Genomic DNA, 22,260 nt, shown 5'->3' with positions numbered 1-22,260 from the left:
GGAGTAAGAAATCAAATATATTAGCTGAGGCCTCACTGTTTTCAAACCTCTGTCCAAATTGTGGTATCGAAAGAAATCTGAAATTCGTGCACTCTTCCATGCACTGAAAGGGATAAATTATTCTCATCTATCTGGAGTATGGTTAGGGGAAATAGTAGAGTTAAGGTAATATAAAACACACAGTACTTCATTGGCACTTCACTGGCCTACTCATGTGACAAGAATATTAAGATGCAGTCCCTTCTTTCCCCACTTCAGCCTTCAACTGTTTATTCTGCATACCCATATTCTGCACTTCTTTGTCTCCTCCGTAGTCACTGATTTTCTTTCCAAGGTTTACCAGTACATGGTAACGGGTATCCTCCAACTGTCCCAAGAGCATTTCTATTTCTTTCCGTCGCTCTTTGTCACGCAGTTTATCATTTTTCAGCACAGCGAGGACCTCATCTGCCGCTCCACAGAGAATATCACGTGGCTAGAAAAAAAAATCCAATCAGTCAGGAAAACTGCAAGCTACTGCACATGCAAATACAAATTTCCCTGAAATAAATTTATTTTGCTTGTTCGGCATCTCCAGAGATTGTTGATGAATTACTGCTCACCTTGTGCATGACACATATATCTTTCATTTCAAAGTAGGGCAGGCAAATTAGTACAGTGGCGCAGTGGTTAGCAGTGCTGCCTCACACCACTCTGGCAATTGTCTGCACGGAATTTGCACATTCTACTGTGTGCGCATGGGTTTGCTCCGGTTTCCTCCCATAGTCCACAGATGTGCCGGCTAGGTACTCTGGCCACACTAAACTGCCCATAGCGTGCAAGGCTGTGCAGGCCAGGTGGATTAACCTTATGAAGATATGAAGTTACAGGGAGAGCATGGGTGTCAGTGGGATGCTCTTCAGAGCATCGGTGCCGACTCAAAAGCCAAATGGCCTGCTTCTACTCTGTTGGGATGCTATGATTCTATGAAATCATGTGGTATGGAATGGCCTCAAAGAGCAAGGGTCAAATAAATAAAAGAATAGGAGTCAATCAACATGAAGTATCAGGTACATAACAGGTGAAAATTAAAACAACTGAAAGGAAGGCAAATGCATGGATTGGAAATCTGAAAACAATAACATTCCAAGAAACAAGACTAGATAAATGATAATCACTTAAATCTCTCACCTGGTCACCAAGTGCAGCCTGAATGAAACTGAGCAGCACCTCATAGGTCTCTCTGGTCTCCTTCGTTTTGGGTTTGTACACAATTCCAACCATCTCATCAATACCCTCTGACAACAAAGTGTATCCTTTCATTTTGTTCATATCATGTCGGTCTTCATCACGCTTTCTCCTCCTGCATGAGATAGGATTCAACACATTTTAACAGCAAAGAAATTAAAATAAGAAATCTCATGTTGCCTGAGCATAAATTTGTGCACAAAATCAAAAGGCTAGTGGAAAACTGCCAACCAATCTGATTACAAATATTTTCCTCTGGGCTGAATAAGAAGTTTGAAAGGAGTGAAATTTATCATGCTCAACTGCAAACTTCCCATAACTACTTGAATAGGGCTGTTATACCGAATGAAGAAGACCTTGCCACTGATTCAATACTTCACACCCCTGAAAATGAAATACAGGAGATGGAGTGGACTGGTTGCTTTATGGATTGTGCTCCAAAATTCTCGGACTTCAATCCATTCTTTTGCCAACTGGCCACATTCCTCGATTCTCTGAGACACAAAAAAATCCATCTATCCTTTGAATGAGTAGATAATTTTTTTTCTGAACAAGAAGTCATGATTGGAACGCAGAGAATAGGATGAACTGTCAACAAACAATTGTTCATAGAATAGTCAAGGTCTTTTCCCCAGGTAAGGAGTCCACAACTTTAGGGCATAGGTTTATGGTGAGAAAGAAAACTATTGGGCATAGGTGGGAAGAAACGTGGGGATCTTAGACAGAAACTCAGGGAGCGAGGGTGGAAGCTTAGAGCTTGAACAGAGTTATCTCTGATTTGTTGCCCATGCCACGTGCTAGTGAAGCGAGGAACAGGAAGAGAGCAGAGCTGAACGTGTGGCTGCAGGGATGGTGCAGGAGGGAGTGCTTTGGATTCTTGGATAATTGGAGCACTTTCTGGGGAAGGTGGGACCTCTACAAACAGTATGGTCTTCACCTGAACCTTAGGGGTACCAATATCCTGGGCGGGGGGGATATTTGCTAATGCTTTCTGGTTGGGTTTAAACTAATGCTGCAGGGAAATGGGAACCTGAATTGTAGTTCCAGTGTACAGGATGTTGAGGGAAGTGAGGTCATAGATAGGTTTACAAGGTCTCAAGAGGGCACTGGCAATCAGGTTGTTCGTTTGAAATAAGTGTACTTCAATGCCAGGAGCATCTGGAATAAGGTGGGTGAACTTGCGGCATGGGTTGGTACCTGGGATTTCAATGTTGTGGCCATTTCAGAGACATAGCTGGAGGAGGGACAGGAATGGTTATTGCAGATTCCGGGATTTAGATGTTTCAGTAAGAACAGAGAAGATGGTAAAGGGTGGGGGTGGCAATGTTAATCAAGGGTAGTACTAAAGCAGCTGAGATAACATTTGAGGACTCATCCATGGAGGTCGTTTGGGCTGAGGTTAGAAACAGGAAAGGAGAGGTCACCCTGTTGGGGGTTATCTCTAGACCACTGAATTGTTCCAGTGATGTTGAGGAAAGGATAGCAAAGATGATTCTGGAGAGGAACGAGAGTAACAGGGTAGTTGTTATGGGTGACTTTAACTTCCCCAATATTGACTGGGAATGCTATAGTTCAAGCAGTTAAGATGGGTCAGTTTTTGTTCAATGTGTACAGGAGGGTTTTCTGACACAGTATGTGGACAGGCCAACAAGGGGAGATGCCATATTGGGGAATGAACCCAGAACGATGTTAGATTTGAAAGTAGGTGATCACTTTGGCGATAGTGACCACAATTTGGTTATGTTTACAAGAGCAATGGGCAGACTTAGGTATATACCGCAGGGAAAGAGGTATTACTGGGGGAAAGACATGTTGAAGCTCTTGTCAGGAGAAAGAAGAAAGTTTATGTGAGGATGAGGCATGAAGGCTCAGTTAGGGGGATTGAGAGTTATAAGCTCAAAGTTTGAGAGAAGATTCGTAGCTCGGGTGCTCGTTGCTGTGTTATAGGGCAAGCCAAACAAAGAACAGCCAGGGAATTCCGAGAAGCATGGCACTCATCCACAAACTCCATCAACAAACACATCGACCTGGACCCAATATACCGGCCACTACAGCGGACAGCTGAAACTGACAACCAGAAGCGGCAGGGACAGGCCACTATAAATGCCGGAGGAAACACCACAGAAGCGCTTCACAGGAGGCTCCCAAGCACTGATGATGTCACCTAGACAGGGGACGAAACGTTTGCAACAAAAATTTCCAGCTCGGCGAACAGAACCACAGCAGTTATAAGCTCGCCAGAAAAGATCTAAAGAGAGGGCTAAGGAGAAGCAGGAGGGGACATGAGAAGGTTTTGGCAGATAGGATCAAGGAAAACTCTAAGAACCTTCTATAGGTATATCAGGAATAAAAGAATGATGAGAGTAAGATTAGGGCCAATCAAACATTGAGGTGGAAAGTCGTGTGTGGAATTTGAGGACATAGGGGAAGCGGTTAATGAATATTTTTCATCAGTATTCACATTGGAAAAGGACAATGTTAGTGAGAATATGGAGATACAGGCCACGAGATTAGATGGGATTGTGGTTGACAAGGAGGTGGTTTTAGCAATTTCGGATGATCTGAAAACATACAAGTCCCCTGGGTTGGATGGGATTTATCCTCGGATTCTCTGGGAAGCCAGGAAGGAGACTGCACTTTGCCTTTGATCTTTATGTCATCATTGTCAACAGGAGTACTGCCAGAAAACTGGAGGATCGCAAATGTTGTTCCCTTGTTTAAGAAGGGGAGTCGAGACAAACCTGGTAATTATAGGCCAGTGAGCCTTACTTCAGTTGTGGGTAAGGTGTTGGAAAACGTTATAAGAGATAGGATTTATAATCATCTGGAAAGGAATAATTTGATTAGAGATAGTCAACACAGTTTTGTGAAGGGTAGGTGGTGCCTAACTAACTTTGAGTTCCTTGAAAAGACCAAACAGGTGGATGAACGTAAAGCGGTTGATATAGTGTATATGGATTTCAGTAAGGTAGGCTATTGCACAATTTCGGGATTGAAGGTCATCTAGCGGTTTGGGCCAGAAATTGGCTAGTTGAAAGAAGACAGAGGGTGATGGTTGATGGGAAACGGTCATCCTGGAGCTCAGTTACCAGTGGTGTGCTGCAAGGATCTGTTTTGGGGCCACTGCTGTTTGTCATTTTTATAATGGGCACAGAAGGACGGGTTAGTGAATTTGCGGATGACACTAAGGTAGGCAGAGTTGTGGATTCTGCTGAGGGATATTGTGGGTGACAGAGGAACATAGATAAGATGCAGAGCTGGGCTGAGAAGTGGCAAATGGAATTTAATGCGGAAAAGTGTGAGGTAGTTCACTTCGGAAGAGGTAACAGGCATGCAGAATACTGGGCTAATGGTAAAATTCTTGGCAGTGTAGAAGAACAGCAAGATCTTGGTGTCCTGGTGCATAAATCCCTGAAAGTTGCCACCCGAGTTGATAGGGTTGTTAAGAAGGCATACGGTGTGTTGGCATTTATTGGTAGGGGGATTGCGTTTCAGAGCCACGAGGTTATGCTTCAGCTGGACAAGACACTAGTAAGGCCGTAACTGGAATATAGTTCTGGTCGCCCATTATAGGAAGGATATGGAAGCTTTGGAAAGAGTTCAGAGAAGATTTACTAGGACATTGCTTGGAGGAAAGGCTGTGGGAACTGAGACCGTTATTGTTGGAGAGAAGAAGGTTGAGAGGTGACTTAATCGAGACGTATAAAATAATCAGAGGGTTGGTTAGATTGGACAGTGAGAGCCTTCTTTTGGCTGGTGAAGGCGAACATGAGGGGACATAGCTTTAATTTGAGGGGTGATAGATTTAGGACAGATATTGGGGTAGTTTCTTTACACAGAGAGTAGTAGGGGCGTGGCAACAGCCTGCCTGCAACAATAGTAGACTCGCCAACATTAAAGGAATTTAAATTAGTATTGGACATACATATGGATAATAATCAAACAGTGTAGGTTGACGGGCATCAGATTAATTTCACAGGTCGACGCAACATCGAGGGCCAAAGGGCCTGTACTGCGCTGTAATGTTCTATGAGAGGGGAAACATTTAAAAGGACTTGAGAGCGAACTTCTTCATGCAGAGGATGGTCCATGTATGGAGTGAACTGGCAGAGGAAGTGTGGGAGGCTGGAATAATTATAACTTTTGCATCTGGATGGATATATGAATAAGAAGGGTTGAGTGCTTACAAATGGGACTAGATTAATTTAAGAAACCTGGTTGGCATGGATGAATTAGACTGAAGGGTTTGTTTCCATGTTGTACATCTCCATGACTCTATGAAATTTGTTCATCATGCTGCTTACACCAAATAACAGCAAGCACAATAATGTGCAAAGATTACTTTAATGTCACCTCAAATCTCAATTTGTTGTTTAATCCAACTTTGCACATTGTGAAGCATTTAAAAATTTCAGGGGATAAAATTATCAAGTGCATTGAACTGAATGACCCCCCTCGTCTATTTTCCTTCAGTGAACTAAAGACATTTTATCATTCAGGATGAGTCTTTTCGGTTTATAAAGATGGCTTATTAGTATAATACTGTTCGCAACTCCAAATAAACTGTGATGATTGACAAGACATGTAGCCCTTACTTTGCTCGCCTTTCTTCCTGCAACTGTGGTTTTGTTCTCTGAGCTTTGTCTCCCATTCGGGACCCTTCAAGCTTTCCAACCAGAGACAGCACTTCTCCTGTGGGTTCATCTCGTCTTGTTCGGTCGATCAATGAACGATCTGCTTGCAATACAAGGTTGGAATTCTGCAAAAAGAAAGAAGAAACTAATTTTATTCTAATATGCAGCAGTTAAACAAACCTGTCAGTACTGCACTAATTTATAAACCACACAAAATTTCCAATCCTTGAGGGAATTTGGGAATTAAGGATATTTCCTCGCATCCTCTCGTACATTAATGATTTTAGACGATCTTCAAGAAAAGTTCAGGTCAATTGGCATTTCGAAAAAAGACAAGCCATCATTTTTGTCGAGAATGTGATTTAAAAACTGCACATGCAGACTGCTTTTTTTTTGTTGTGAGGTGGTACTGGGGCATAAACTGTGTGCTCGTTTAAGTGACAGAACAAAAAAAAATTCCAGAACAATGACAAGGAATCTAGTTGACGTGTTCTTTGATTGCCTGGGCATCCCTTTAATTTTCTGAATTCTCTTAAAATGCAAGGGACAGCGCAGCTCTCAGGTCGCATTCACCACAGCGAAGGCCAGGCCTCAATCTGACACTGTTCACAATAACTGGCATTGCAACTCGCCCAATTCAGCTCAGGCAGAGCGAAACTGTGTCTACACAGACAAGGAGACCAAATCCCAGCGCTAACGATCCTCAACACGGGCGGCACTCACCGCTTTGTACTCATATTGCAGGCTACGAGCAGTCACATCCGCCATGGCCACTCGACTCCCCCTTCACCACCGGATGGCACTGGAACCTGACCTCCGGCCGCGGCAGATTCCCCTTCCGGGTCAAAGCCCAACGGTCTCCATGGGAACGGGAAACCTGCCGACAACCCTTCACGTTGCGTGAGTTTATTTTCCCCTCTGGCGATGGATGATGACAGTATGCCCGGCCAGCACTTGTTTATTTGTATTTGTGTATTTATTTTCTCGTTCTTTCGCCACGGTAAACAGCGATAATCTCACCGCCCAGTCCAAGGGGCACGGTGGCTGTCGCCCGCCATTTTAGACACACGAACCAAGCTTTTTATTTTGCCCCCCTTCCTTCCCTCTTTCCGTGGGGCTTTTCGGGCAGTGACATTGGTTTGCTGTTCTTGGTCGTGCGCCGAACCGTTTCGCGACGGGCAGAAACCGAGCGTCACTGCTGGTCCCCGCATCAGCGGGAAACTTGTCCAGCTGGAGTCAGGAAGGGAGTGGAGTGGGGGGGGGGATGTTGAACGGGATGCGTTGTGCGGACATTAGGTCTCACCAACCTGCCGGGCGATCCGTCCAATTTGAAATTAGATGCTTTGAAAGCTCTGCTCCTTCGTCAGCTTGCTCGTGGAGGAGGATCAAAGGACACAGAATTTACAGCAAAAGATTTTTAAGTTTGTCCACAAGATGAATGCGACAAATTCTGTGTCCTACGATCCTACTCCTCGAGCTACCTGACCAATGAGCAGTGCTCCGAAAGCTTGGACTTCCAAATAGACCTTTTGGACTATAACCTGGTGTCGTATGATTTTTAACTTTGTCCAACCCAGTCCAAAACCGACACCTTCACGTCATGAAAACAGATGCCAGAGTTTTCTGTTACTTTAAGTTGCCAGAATTATTCACGGTGTTTGCTTCCAGGCAAAAAAAAATGCATTGTCGTGCTGGTCTCATCGCTTTCATCTCTATTCCCTCTTGTGCCCCTAATATCCCCTGTCTTACGGACAAAGTTAAAAATCACACACCAGGTTGTAGTCGAACAGGTGCACCTACATCAGCTAGCTAGTGGGGCAGGATCATAGGACACAGAATTTAGAGTAAAAGATCAAAGTGTCATACAAATGATGCGATGTAATTGAATCATAGATATGTACAGCACGGAAACAGACCCTTCGGTCCAACTGATGTATTGAACAAACCGAGATTGCCGTTAAATCTTTAATCACTTTGATTGAGTTGCAGGTTTCGGTTCATTAACATGTAAGTCCCAGAAGTTCTTTCAAGTCACATTTTCGAAATAACTTAAGATTTTATTTAAAAAGTGACATCTCAGCTCAAACAATGCATTAAAGGTATGAGGTTAGAATCTGTCTGTATTCCAACCTTGAGTCAGACCAGTTTTATTTCCAAAGTAGGAATTTATAAAATGTCACATGGACTGACTGGCTCGAGATTGTGTGTGTTTTTGAACAAAATAGAACGTATCTGTAAATGCGTGTGAGGGAGTGAGAGAGTGACTGTGTCTTATGGATGGATAATAATCTCTCCAGATCTCCTGACTTCACAGTTTTCGTCCTGGGTTCTGTTTTCGATATATTATCCAGCGATCTCTGCTTCTTTTCTCCATGAAATTCAGAATGTGCAAGAAATATTCTGCTCGATGCAGTCATTGACAGCTTTGTCTTCATTTTTAAAGCCATAAAACCATTCAAAAAAGGAACAGGAGTAGACCCTTTGATCCCTCAAGTCTGCTGCACCAATCACCAGGATCATAACTGATCTGACACTCCACTTTCCTGCCCTTTCCCCATAACCCCTGATACCCCTACTGATCAATAATTCATCTTAGTGTTAAATATAGACTTTTGTGGCACAATGGTGGTGTCCCCACTTTTGAGCCAGGTGACCCAGCTTCATGTCCTACCAGGTCCAGAACACATATCATAATATCTCTGAACTGGTTGATTAGAAGATGTCAATACAAGGGTAGCTTTCGATGGCAAGGAATTCTGAAAATTTGCAACCTTCTGAGAGAAGAAATTCTTGCCAAAGCAGTCTTAAATTGACACCCTTTGATTCTGAGACACTGTCCTCTGGTCCTCAACTGTCCCATGAGGGGAAACTTCCTCTCAACAATTCTCTCCTCAAGCACCTTAAGAATCCGATATGTTTCAATGAGATAACCTCTCATTCTTCTAAATTCAAGTGAGTAGAGTCGCAGCTTGTTTCACCTTTGCTCATCACACAATCTCTCCAGAACAGGGATCATTCAAGTGAGCCTGTCATGAAATATCTTTTCTTAAATTAGGGGATGAACATTACTCACAGTACTCCGTCGTGGTCTCACCCACATCTTGTACAATTGCAGTAATAAAAATCTCTTGAAATAAGGGTCAACATTCCATTAATCATCCTGATTATCTGCTGCCTTTGAATGTTTCCTTTAGTGTTTCAGGCACAAGTACTCCCAAATCACTTCGTGTTGCAGCTTTATGCAATTTTTCTCCATTTAAATAATACTAATGCTTTTTGTTGTCCCTGACAAATGAACATTTTCGTCTTTCCCACATTATACTCCAAAAGGACTACCATCATTCACAGTGAATGGTGCAATGTGCAGTGTCACAGAGCATTGGGGTTGAACATATAACATTACAGTGCAATACAGGCCCTTCAGCCCTTGATGTTGCGCCGAACTGTGGAACCAATCTGAAGTCCATCTATCCTACACTATTCCATTTTCATCCATATGTTTATCCAATGACCATTTAATGCCCCTAAAGTTAGCGAGCCTACTACTGTTGCAGACAGTGTGTCCCACGCCCCTACTACTCTCTGAGTAAAGAAACTATCTCTGACATCTGTCCTATATCCATCACTTGTCAATTTAAAGCTACGTCCCCTCGTGCTAGTCACCACCATCCGAGGAAAAGGTCATCACCATCCACCCTATTCAAACCACTGATTATTTTGCATGTCTCAATTAAGTCACCTCTCAACCTTCTTCTAATGAAAACAGCCTCAAGTCCTTTAGCCATTCCTTCTAAGATTTCCCTCCAAACCAGGCAGCATCCTAGTAAATCTCTGAACCCTTTCCAAAGCTTCCACATCCTTCTGATCGTGGGGTGACCAGAACTGTGCCCTTTACTCCATGTGCAGCCGCACCAGAGTTTTGTATAGCTGCAGCATGACCTCGTGGCTCCGAAACCCAATTCCTCTACCAATAAAAGCTAATAACGTATGCTTTCTTAACAACCCTATCAACCAAGGTGGCAACGTTTAGGGATCTATGTACATGGACACCGAGATCTCTCTACTCATTGACTCCTGTTGCTCCTTCCAATTGGTTGGAATGGCAGTGGAGTAGGACTCATCCATTCTGTCTGTTTCCTTTCTTTGTTTCTCTCTCCTTTTCTCTTCTCTTTTGTACGTTTTTTTCCTTCTTTCTTCTCCCGGCCATGGACTCACGGCCTCAGACTCAGGGCAGACCTAGCGAAGCAACCTCTGGGCTTGGCGTGGTGGTCTCCCAGCTTGGTGTGGCAGCCTCCTGGCTTGGTAGGGTGACCTCCCATCATGGCATGGTGGCTGTCTAGCGTGGGGGCTGTCTGGCATAGCGGACTCTCTGCCTGGCTTGGTGATATTTCAATGGTATGTGGCAGTGTCTTGGCCCAGGTCTTGACGTCATTCCTTGAAGTGCAGACCCAACATGGCTCAGTACTTCAGAAAGGTTTGAAAATTTCAGCTTTATTTCTTTATTTTATACTTAAAACAAAGAAGGTGTACAATAATCCTGCAATGTTTAACTTTTAACTTTGTTCTTTCTTTCAACCTTGTTCTTAAGATTCAGTACCGAGGTACTTGGACCTAAGATGGTGCTGTGTGTGGTGACATTATACACTTTTTACTGTCCCGCTGTACTTTGGTACTTGAGTGCACGTCACAATAAACATCAAAGTCAGTTGCCAATCTTTTGCTTGCTTCCTTAACCTATCACTATCTCTCCGTAAACTGTTTAGATCCCTCTCTCAAACTGCGTTTACACCTATTTTTGTGTCACCTGCAAATTTGGCTTCAGTACATTTACTTCTTCCAAATCATAAATATTGTAAACATTTGCAGTGCCACCAGTGATCCCTGTGGAGCTCCACTGATCATAGGTCATCCATCAGATAAAGAAGCCTTTATCCCCAGTCCATGTTTCCTGCCCATGAGGCACTTCTCTTTCAGTGCCAATATACAGCTCCAATACCGTGGCCACTTCTTTAATGACTCAACCTTTTGTGAGGGACCTTGTCCTCTCCAGTTGAGACTTCCAAGAAAAACTCTCATAAATTAGTCACTCACAGTTTCCCTTTCATAAAGCCATGCTGACTCTGCTTGTTAGATTAATATTTTCCAAATGTTCTGCTATTACATCCAATACTTGCGCAACAATAGATGTTTGTCTAATTGGCCTACAGTTACTAGCTTTTTGCGTTCCTCCATTTTTGAATAGGGGTATCACATTTGTAATTTTCTAACCCTGTGGTACTTCTCCAGAATCTCAGGATTTTTGGAAAATTACAACCCATGCAGACAAGCCAGCAGGACTCTTCGACCTATCATCATAGAATAGTGTGGAAACTGGTCGTTTGGTCCAACAGGTCCACACCAACCCTCTGAAGAGTATCCCATCCAGACCCATTCCCCTACTCTACATTTCCCCTGACAAATGTATCCAGCCTTCACATCCCTGAACACTTTGGGCAATTTAGCATGACCAATCCATCGAACCTGCACATCTTTGGATTGTGGGAGGAAGTGAGGAGTGCAGATGCTGGAGACCAGAGTTGAAAAGTGTGGTGCTGGAAAAGTGCAGCGGGCCAGGCAGCATCCGAGGAGCAGGAGAATCGACGTTTCGGGCATAAGCCCTTCTTCAGGAATGAGGCTGGTGTGCCAAGCAGGCTAATATAAAAGGTGGGGGGGTGGAATTTGGGAGAGGGGCGCTGGGAATACGATAGGTGGAAGGAGGTGAGGACGATAGGCCGGAGAGGGGGTGTGGGCAGAGATGTCGGGAAGAAGATTGCAGGTCAAGAGGGTGGTGCTGAATCTGGGGGTTGGGACTGAGATAAGGTGGGGGGAGGGGAAATGAGGAAGCTGGAGAAATCTCCATTCATCCCATGTGGTTGGAGGGTTCCTAGGCGGAAGATGAGGCACTCTTCCTCCAGGCGTCATGTGGCCAGGGTCTGGCGATGGAGGAGGCCAAGGACCTGCATGTCCTTGGCCGAGTGGGAGGGGGAATTAAAGTGTTCAGCAACAGGGCGGTTGGGTTGGTGCGGGTGTCCCAGAGGTGTTCCCTGAAACGTTCTGCAAGTAGGCGGCTTGTCTCCCCAATGTAGAGGAGACCACATCGGGTGCAGCAGATACAATAAATTATGTGTGTGGAGATGTAGGTGAATTTGCGACGGATATGGAAGGATCCATTGGGGCCTTGGAGGGAGGTGTGGGCGCAAGTTTTGCATTTCTTGCGGTTGCAGGTTGGGTTGGTGGGGGGTGTGGACCTGACGAGGGAGTTGCAGAGGGCGTGGTCTCTCCAGAATGCTGATAGGGGTGGGGAGGGAAATATATTCCTGGTGGTGGGGTCTGTTTGGAGGTGGCAGAAATGATGGAGGATGATACAATGTATCTGGAGGTTGATGGGGTGGAAGGTGAGGACCAGTGGGGTTCTGTTCTGGTGGCAATTGGATGGGCGGGGTTCAAGGCCGGAGGTGCGTGAAGTGGAGGAGATGCGGTGGAGAGCATTGTCGACCACGTCTGAGGGGAAATTGCGGTCTTTGAAGAAGGAGGCCATTTGGGCTGTTCGGTAGTGGAATTGGTTCTCCTGGGAGCAGATGTGGCGGAGGCGAAGGAATTGGGAATATGGGATGGCGTTTTTACAAGGGGCAGGGTGGGAGGAGGTAATCTAGGTAGCTGTGGGAGTCGGTCGGTTTGTAGTCAATGTCTGTGTTGAGTCGGTCGCCTGAGATAGAAATGGAGAGGTCTAGGAAGGGGAGGGAGGAGCCTGAGACGGTCCAGGTAAATTTGAGGTTGGGGTGGAAGGTGTTAGTAAAGTGGATGAACTGTTCAACCTCCTCGTGGGAGCACGAGGTAGCGCCAATACAATCATCGATGTAGCGGAGGAAAAGGTGGGGGATGGTGCTAGTGTAGTTGCAGAAGATGGACTGTTCCACATATCCGACAAAGAGGCAGGCAAAGCTGGGGCCCATGCGGGAGCCCATGGCTACTCCTTTGGTTTGGGGGAAGTGGGAGAATTGGAACAGTTAAGAAGTTAAGAGTGAGGACCAGTTCAGTGAGCCGAAGGAGGGTGTCAGTGGAAGGTTACTGGTTGAGTCGGCAGGAGAGGAAGAAGAAGAGGGCTTGGAGGCCTTCGTGATGGCGGATGGAAGTGTATAGGGACTGGATGTCTATTGTGAAGATAAGGCATTGGGGGCCGGGGAAGCGAAAATCATGGAGGAGGTGGAGGGCATGGGTGGTGTCCTGAATGTAGAAGGGGTGGAAACCCACACAGATACTTGGAGAACATGCAAACTCCACATAGACAGTCGCCTGAGGCTGGAATCGAACCCACCCCCCGGCACAATGAGGCAGCAGTACTAATCACTGAGCCGCCATGCTATCCACCAGGTCTTTAATACTGTTCTTCTGTCTAATTCCATGTTTGCTAGTGGTGGTGATGCTACTTAATTCCTCTCCCATATTCTTCAGTATTAATGGGATCTCTGAAATACATTTGATTTGATTTATTTATTGTCACGTATTTTATTACAAAATGCAGTGACAAGTATTATACGGTGTTTCCACTCTTCAGCGCCATCTTACAACACAGAAAAATACACCAAAATATAAAATACAGAGGCAGAAAAATGAAGAAATAAAGAACAAGTGTTCACCTTCTTATTAAGTGCTCCATCACAGAGTATGGGTCTGGTAGTAGGGCAAAAGATCCCTTCACTGCACTGCTGCTGGTGTGAAAATCACCATCTTGCCTCCACCGATGCAGTCACCACTCTGTGTCCTTAATATACCTCACCAATGCAGCTGCCATGGGTACTAGAACAGCCCAAACTTTTTTTTTTTTAGATTAGATTACTTACAGTGTGGAAACAGGCCCTTCGGCCCAACAAGTCCACACCGACCCGCCGAAGCGTGACCCACCCATACCCCTATATTTACCCCTTTACCTAACACTACGGGCAATTTATCATGGCCAATTCGCCTGACTTGCACATCTTTGGACTGTGGGAGGAAACCGGAGCCCCCGGAGGAAACCCACGCAGACACGGGGAGAACGTGCAAACTCCACACAGTTAGTCGCCTGAGTCGGGAATTGAACCCGGGTCTCTGGCGCTGCGAGGCAGCAGTGCTAACCACTGTGCCACCGTGCCGCCCAAAACTTGATTCCACTGTCGCCATGAGTCCGCTTTGGTTTCACCCCACCGCTGCCAGGTCTTGTACTGGGCCCAAACCTGCCTCTGCCACTGCCTCCATAGATCTGCGCCGAATCCAAATGTTGCCAGCAACCCAAACTCGCCTCTGTCACAGCAGACATGAGTCGGCACTAAGGCTGACTTGACAATGCAGAAGCTGCAGGAAATCCAAACTTGCCTCAGACGCCAATGCCATGCATTCATGTTGCTGGGCTTACTTGAGTCCATGCTGCTGGGCCCACTTGCCGATGCCGTTGCCACGACCAAGCTCTTACCAAGGGGTAAGTTTAAAAAATTTTTAAAAAAAGAAACAAGAGAAGAAAAAGAAAGAAACAAAATAAAAAGCGGACAGAGTGGACGAACCCCAGGCTCAGAAACCTTACCCCACAGCCATCTTACCGGAAGAATGATGCAAAATATCTGTATGACTTCTCTGCTGTTTCCTTGTTCTCCAAAACCGATTCCCCACATTCATTTATGAAGTTAAAAATCACATAACACCAGGTTATAGTCCTACAGGTTTATTTGGAAGCACTAGCTTTTGGAGCACTGCTCCTTCATCAGGTGGTTGTGGAGCATAAGATTATAAGACACAGAATTTATAGCAAAAAGTTTACAGTGTGATGTAACTGAAATTATACATTGAAAAAGACCAGGATTGTTTGTTAAAGTCTCTCATCTTTGAGAAAGAACATGTTGGTTTCAGTTCTTTTATACATAAATTGCAGAACTCTTTTTAAAGTTACATTCTCAAGTGAACTTTAACAATTGGTGTCATATCGGCCCAGATAATGCATTTAAGGTGTGAGGTGCCCAGTGTGAGACTGTGTGTGCCACAATGTTTAGACTGAATCTAATCTAAAAAACAGATTTACAGAATCTTACATGGATTCATGCAGTTTTTGAGCAAAGTATTCTGCAAATACAAATACACCCCTCAAAGGTATATGTGTGTGTTTGCATGTGAGTGTGTGCATGGGGTGGGGGGAGGGTGCGGTTATGAGTGTCTGTGAGAGAGTGTCTGTACGTGTGTGGGTGTGAGTGTAAAGGGGTATAAGTCTGTGAGAGGGTTCATTTGTGAGTGTGCAAGTGGATGTGTGAGCGTATGAGAGACAGCTTGTGTATGAGAGAGGGTCTGTGTGAGTGTATGAGTCTGTAGGAATGTGTGTCTGTGTGTCCGTGTCTGTGAGTGTGCGTCTGTCTGTGAGTATGTGTCTGTCTGTGTGTGTAGTGCAGTGGGGTCACCTGCAGTGTGACATGAACCCAAGATCCCAGTTGAGGTCATCCCCATGGGTACCGAACTTTATAAAGGGACCTATATTCATTTTGACTCCTCTCTTCCTCCTTACATATTTAAAGAAGCTCTTATTATCAGTTTTTATATTCCTCACTAGTTTGTCACCTGCTCCTCAGATGCTGCCTGATCTGCAGTGCTTTTCCAGCACCACTCTGATCTAAACTTACTTTTGCCAATAGGTGTTCAAAGTTTGGGTGAAGATTTGTAGCTCGGGTGCTCGTTGTTGTGGTTCTGTTCGCCGAGCTGGAAATTTTTGTTGCAAACGTTTCGTCCCCTGTCTAGGTGACATCCTCAGTGCTTGGGAGCCTCCTGTGAAGCGCTTCTGTGGTGTTTCCTCCGACATTTATAGTGGCCTGTCCCTGCCGCTTCCGGTTGTCAGTTTCAGCCGTCCGCTGTAGTGGCCGGTATATTGGGTCCAGGTCGATGTGTTTGTTGATGGAGTTTGTGGATGAGTGCCATGCTTCTAGGAATTCCCTGGCTGTTCTTTGTTTGGCTTGCCCTATAATGGTAGTGTTGTCCCAGTCGAATTCATGTTGCTTGTCGCCTGCGTGTGTGGCTACTAAGGATAGCTGGTCGTGGCGTTTCGTGGCTAGTTGATGTTCATGGATGCGGATCGTTAGCTGTCTTCCTGTTTGTCCTATATAGTGTTTTGTGCAGTCCTTGCATGGGATTTTGTACACTACATCAACAAACACATCGACCTGGACCCAATATACCGGCCACTACAGTGGACAGCTGAAACTGACAACTGGAAGTGGCAGAGACAGGCCACTATAAATGCCGGAGGAAACACCACAGAAGCGCTTCACAGGAGGCTCCCAAGCACTGAGGATGTCACAGTGGACAAAATGTTTGCAACAAAAATTTTGCCTATCATAGTTTATTTTGTCTGTCTGTCTTTTTTGTCTCTTTTGGTGGATTCTGAATTTATCCCAGTCTTTGGGGCTGTCAATGACTTTGGCCTGCTTATATGCTTTTTCTTTAAACTGAATACTCTCCTGAACTTCCTTAGTTGGTCATGGTTGGTTTTTCCTTCCCTGAGAATCATTTCTCCTGACTGGAATGTATTTTTGCTGAGAATCATGAATTACCTCCTTCAATATGTGTCAGTGCTTGTTTGCTGTCTATCTGCATGGTTCACCTCAGCTAATTTTATCCTTATTTCATTGTAATTCCTTTAGTTAAGTTAAACACAGTTGTTTCCAGTCCAAATTTATCACTCTGAAACTGAATAATATATTCTGTCATGTTCTGATGACTACTTCCCAGGCAGTCTTTTTATCTCACATAATTTTTTAAGCATGTTTCTTTTTCCATTATTAGATTTAAGACCGCCAGTTTCCTGGTCCATGATGTATTGATATGGAAACTGATCCGATTGAACCCTATGAATGTGCTGTCGTAGCCACCCTTTTTCATTTGATGAACCCAACCAATATGAAGATTAAAGTCAACCGTAAGCACTGCTCTATTCCTTTTACAAACTCTTGTTTGTTGATTTACAGCCTTTCTCCCAGAGCAGCTACTGTTTGGGGGTGTGTATGCTGCTCATTTCAGTATCTTGTCTATGTTTTATCTCCGCCTAAATGCATTCAAAATCATCTGAGCCAAGACCGCATCTCACAGCTGTCCTTGTTTCATCTCTTGTCAGGGTGCTATTCCACCACGTTCTCTATCCCTCCTGTCTCTCCAAAAGATCAAATATCTCTAAATGTTAAGTTCCCACTTTTGATCTCCTTGTAACCATGTTTCCAGAATGGCTATGAAGCATAATAATTTCTCTTGATTTGTACTGTCAGTTTCTGTCCCTTATTCTGAACGCTTTGCATATTCAGTTTGTTCCATTTCTAAATTTCCTGACACTTTCATGGTCCTTGGTACAATATGACATTGACACATTCTATCACTTTGTTTTATTTTCTGGTAACAATCAGCCCCATCACCAATCTGCAATCCTAGTTTCTCCTTTACCTTGGATTTTGTAATTTTCCATGTAAGTGGACCCATCCCTCATGGTATGGTTTAAAGCCCTCTCCACAGCTCTGGTTACACAATTCACCAGGAATCTGGTACCAGCATGATTCAGGTAGATCCCATCTCATTGGAACAGCTCCCTCTTTCCACTGTACTGGTGCCCACATTCCAATAATTTGAATTTGTTTCTCCCACACCAATATTTGAGCCATGCATTTACCTTGTAAATGTTGTTGACCCTGTGCTTGTGGCTCATGGAATAATCAGGAGAGTATTACCTCAGTGAACAGATGACCCTGAAGAACTGAGGTGAGGAGGAATTTCTTTAGCCAGAGGATCTGTGAAACTCATTGCTGCAGAAGGCCATGGAGATCAAATCATTGAATGCACTTAAGACGGAGATAGATTCTTTATTAGTGCAGGTTATCGGGGAAAAGCAGTAGAATTGGTTTGGGAAACATATCAGCCACAGTTGAATGGCGGAGCAGACACATTGGGCTAATTCTGCTCCTATAACTTACAGTCTTATGGTCCTTCCCTAACACTGGTGCCAATGTCCCATGAATTTGAACCCATTTTTTTCACACCAATCTTTGAGTCACATGTTTTACTCTTGTTGACCCTGTGCCAATTAGCTCGTGGCCAATGCAGAAATCCAAGATTATCATCAGTTTGATTCTGCTTTTCAATTTCGCAACAAGATGCTCATTCACACAGCAGAACCTTTTCCCTCATTCTACCTATACTGCTGGTCTCCAACCTCAGTGTCTTCGAGTTTCTCATCGTGCTATAACTAATACTGTTGCATTTCCCTCTACTTTGATACAATTTCATTTGTTCACATTATTATGAAGTTGAAGGCATGGTCTATACCTTTAAGAGAACTGAATGCTGTTCAGAACTGAGAACTTACAAGAGCAATCTCAGAGAGTACTGGAAAATTGAAAATATGTAACATTTACCTGAGTTGGTTGCTGTTTTCATCAAATTGAATTTAACCAATCAGTTTAAATTTTGCCCCAGGATACTAAAAGCCAATTGAATTTGACTTTATTGTTTTGCTCACATCGAACCAATGAGATGTTCCGATGTTGGGGATATAAAAAAGGCAGGTATTTTGAAAATCAGACAGAGTAGCTGCCATCGAGACAGACCGAAGAAATTAGGACCACTGTCTCTCAAAGGTACCTTTTCATATGAAACATATTCGCAGTAAAAAGAAAGAAGATGACACAGGGAAATCTTCAGCCGGAAGAAGACAGACACTGAAGTTGACAGCTGCTGTATGGTTTTGAAATTAAGTTGATGCAATTTTATTCAGTGTTTTATTGGAACGGTATATTGTTACATAGTTGGAGCAAATAATAAGCAGTTAAGAGAAAGGGGGCTTAGAGTTGTGAATAGTTGTTGTTTAATGCTCATTTTTAGAGTTAAAGAATAAATTGCTTTTATTTTCTTTAAATAGTGGAATTTGGGAGTTCTCTGTCACTCATATTTTAACAGATTATGAGGGAAGGTGAGCTTTTCTGGGTGTTTGGTTAAATTCACTGCTGAGTCATAACAACATGGTTGTAATCAGCATTGCTTCTCAAACATAATCTAGTTCAACATCTGAAGCCATTTCAAGGCCCTTTGCTTGCTGTTTCAAGCATCTTTCTCCTCACAATGTTTTTTTTTCGAAGTCTAATTTTATCCAACAGTCCAATACATTGTCATTTGGACTCCAACTGTTGTTGGGCACTTTTTTCAATCCTTTAATGAGATATTGCTGATATGTCAAGAGCAATCGCACATTGGGAAGGATGTATCAACACTTAATGCAAAGGACTTTTTTGGAATATTTTGAACTACAAATACAACATTTCTCTTACCTTTGCATCTGTAGTTGTTCTTGGAATTTAATATTTTCAAGTATGTTCATTTGCTGTCATGTTTGCTTCTGCATGTTGCCAGTGCAATGAAATACAGGTACACAATCCTTTATCTGAAACACTCTGGACCAGCTGGTTTTTGGAATTAGTAATTTTTTGAATTTCGGAATAAGTTACAGTTCAACGGTGAACTTTTAAAAAATCTTATCAAACAGCAGACTCACTGTAAGTAACAGGCCCGGAAACAGAATTGAGGCCTGCCAGTGCTGGGCCACACCCATACACATCGAGTGGGTGTGGAGTTGGGTTAACTGTTTGCATCTGAAAATGTGTTGTTGGAAAAGTGCAGCAGGTCAGGCAGCATCCAAGGAACAGGAGAATCGACCATTCGGGCATAAGCCCTCCTCCCTACCTTTTATCTTCGCCTACTGGACACACTTTCCTTTAATGGATGCTGCCTGACCTGCTGCGCTTTTCCAGCAACACATTTTCAGCTCTGATCTCCAGCATCTGCAGTCCTCACTTTCTCCTCGAAGATTTTAACTGTTTGCATGCCAAACAACCTTGTTAATGAGATAAACACTTCACAAAAAAACCTTCGGATTTCAAAGCTTTTCGAATTTCAGGATTTTGGATAAAAGGTTGTCAACCTGTACAAGTAAATTCTTGAGATTACTTCATCCATACTTTAGAGTGTTGAATTTTAAGTCCTAAATGGACAATGTTTTATAATTTTTCAACAAAGTAGCAATGGTGGGTAAACTCTTGTCTCCACCCTGTTGACAAAATAGGTTGAATTGCAGTCAGTTTTGTGTTTTGAAAATCAGTAGCGCTCTGAACAACATTGATGACATTTTTTTCAAGCTGTTATACATTTTAACTATTACAGCCAATTGTATATATAATTCTCCCGTCAACTTGGGCTGGGGCTGTACATAAGTTTGGAGATGGCATATTATAGTAAATTCAACAATGTTAATATGTCAGATATTTTGACAGTAAATACAACTCCGATCCCAGTACAAAGTAAATAACTGAACAGGTGGTTACTTTATCCGAGGGTCTCACAATGTGTTTGGTGATCCTATCAAGTAAAGCAGTCACTGTCTGCATATGTATCTATTGAAAGATGAATTTGAGTAGATCGAGGTCAGCCCACAACTTGTCTTGCAATTTGAATGAAACCAAGGAGTATCATTTATAAGTCTATAATTTTGATCTGGTTATCTGTTGTAAAGTCCATATCAGAATGCAACTGAAATTCCTGTAACATGAGCAATCTGTTTTCTCTCGTACAAAATTCCTTTTTCTGATGTTGCAATGCAACGAGTCTAAAGCTACATTTTTTAAGGAATACAAAGAATGCATTCAAGTTCAACCTGAGCAGTATAATGGACCATTCATCTAACAGGAAACCAATGCTCCAATGCAAGTTTATAAATTATTTGAAGTCAGAGTTAGCCACAAATATAATTTTACCAATTATCTATCCCTCGTGGCATGACTGAAGGATGATTCGCAGTTAGTGCAAATCCCTCAAGGGGTCATCCTTGCCCCTGACTCCTTCCCAAGAACTGTAACATTATTAAAAACACTCAGGTTCCATACGTATGTTAACAACACCAAGCTCCATCTCACCATATTTTTTAACCCCTTTACTCTGTTATTGTTGCACTTCTTGCCTGACACCTAGTCCTGAATTTACAGAATTTTTTTTGCAATCAAATGTTGGAAACACTGAAGTGCTATCTTCAGTCCCTGACATGAACTCAGTCTCTTGAGTCATAAACCTCATTGCTGTCCCTGGTGACAGCAAAACTATAATGTTTGCAAATGAGTGTCATATGCTGCCTCATGGACAGTCTTGACCCCTCTCTCCATCAGCACAATGTCACACTGTCTCATAGCTATTCTGGGCACCACGGTGGGCGGCACGGTGGCACAGTGGTTAGCACTGCTGCCTCACAGTGCCAGAGAGCCGGGTTCATTTCCCGCCTCAGGCGACTGACTGTGTGGAGTTTGCATGTTCTCCCCGTGTCTGCGTGGGTTTCTTCCGGGTGCTCCGGTTTCCTCCCACAGTCCAAAGATGTGCAGGGTCAGGTGAATTGGCCATACTAAATTGCCCGTAGTGTTAGGTAAGGGGTAAATGTAGGGGTATGGGTGGGTTTCGCTTCGGCGGGTCGGTGTGGACTTGTTGGGCCGAAGGGCCTGTTTCCACACTGTAATGTAATGTAATCTAATCTACCATTTCGATTTTTGGGAAATCATAGTGTGTCAGGCTGCATCCATGGAGAGAGAGCAAGCTAACGTCTCGAATAAAAGTGAGTCTTCATGTCAGCTCTGAAGTGTCATCCAGAATGGAAACATTAGCTTGCTCTCTCACCATGGATGCTACCTGACATGCTATGAATTCCAGCATTTGTTGTTTTTGGTAGATTCTTGCATCTGCAGTAATTTGCTCCTCCATTCCATTCTTCGTCTCATTCATTGCTTTCACAATAAACTTTGCCTCTTCCTTTTTTATGCTAAGGAAAACAAGCTTCAAAATCTCAAGGTATCAATCCTTCATCTTCTGTTTAACTGCATTTCTTCATCTAATGCCATTTCTTGCGATGTATAGAATATACCCTCCGACTTCCCTCTGGATCATCTGTGCTCAGCAACGAACTTAGCTTTATCTTTTTAGGCTCCATCTTCAATGGATTTTGGGCATGAGTCAACACTGAACTCTTCTTCCACCATCTTTGTTTCTGTGTCCACTTCTTTGCGCAGGAGTCCTCTGCCTGCTGCACAGACCCTATCAGCCATCTACAATACTCACTATTCACCTGGTCCTTTCTGTCTGAACTTGTACCTGCATTCAATCTCTTCAGGGAGAATTGTTGATATGACATCAATACTAAATTGCTCCCTTCTATCACTCATATCTATTTCCCTCTGAAATTGCTGCACTCTGTTCTCTTACATCCAAACCCGACTTGGTTATCAAGCCTGCTGATATAGATGGTTCTGTCATCATGTAGCATACTGACCTCTGTTCTGCA

At 43.7% G+C, this 22,260-nt stretch overlaps 2 protein-coding genes across 3 annotated transcripts in view; one reads left to right on the top strand and one right to left on the bottom strand.

Annotated features, from left to right (window-relative positions):
• Positions 1–7,209, bottom strand: part of snrnp200 (small nuclear ribonucleoprotein 200 (U5)) — a 47,687-nt gene extending 40,478 nt beyond the window's left edge. Inside the window, exons 1-4 of one of the 2 annotated variants that reach the window (XM_087984272.1) lie at positions 6,585–7,209; positions 5,823–5,986; positions 1,171–1,342; positions 283–475 (exon numbers count right to left, since the gene is read on the bottom strand). In XM_087984272.1, the coding sequence (XP_087840398.1) occupies positions 283–475; positions 1,171–1,342; positions 5,823–5,986; positions 6,585–6,629 (574 nt within the window). In that variant the 5' untranslated portion in view covers positions 6,630–7,209. The remainder of the gene's footprint in view (positions 1–282; positions 476–1,170; positions 1,343–5,822; positions 5,987–6,584) is intronic. The other variant, XM_043681313.2, reaches the window with a different exon arrangement.
• Positions 6,706–22,260, top strand: part of LOC122543083 (cytosolic purine 5'-nucleotidase-like) — a 128,478-nt gene continuing 112,923 nt past the window's right edge. The window contains exons 1-2 of the mRNA XM_043681326.2: positions 6,706–6,761; positions 16,695–16,827. The gene's annotated coding sequence lies outside the window, so the exon portion shown is untranslated. The remainder of the gene's footprint in view (positions 6,762–16,694; positions 16,828–22,260) is intronic.

The sequence above is a fragment of the Chiloscyllium plagiosum genome, unplaced genomic scaffold (assembly GCF_037043375.1).
Source record: "Chiloscyllium plagiosum isolate Xiang-an unplaced genomic scaffold, Cpla_swu_hap1 HiC_scaffold_48, whole genome shotgun sequence".
NCBI lineage: Eukaryota > Metazoa > Chordata > Chondrichthyes > Orectolobiformes > Hemiscylliidae > Chiloscyllium > Chiloscyllium plagiosum.
This window is presented reverse-complemented; position numbering and strand designations above follow the sequence as displayed.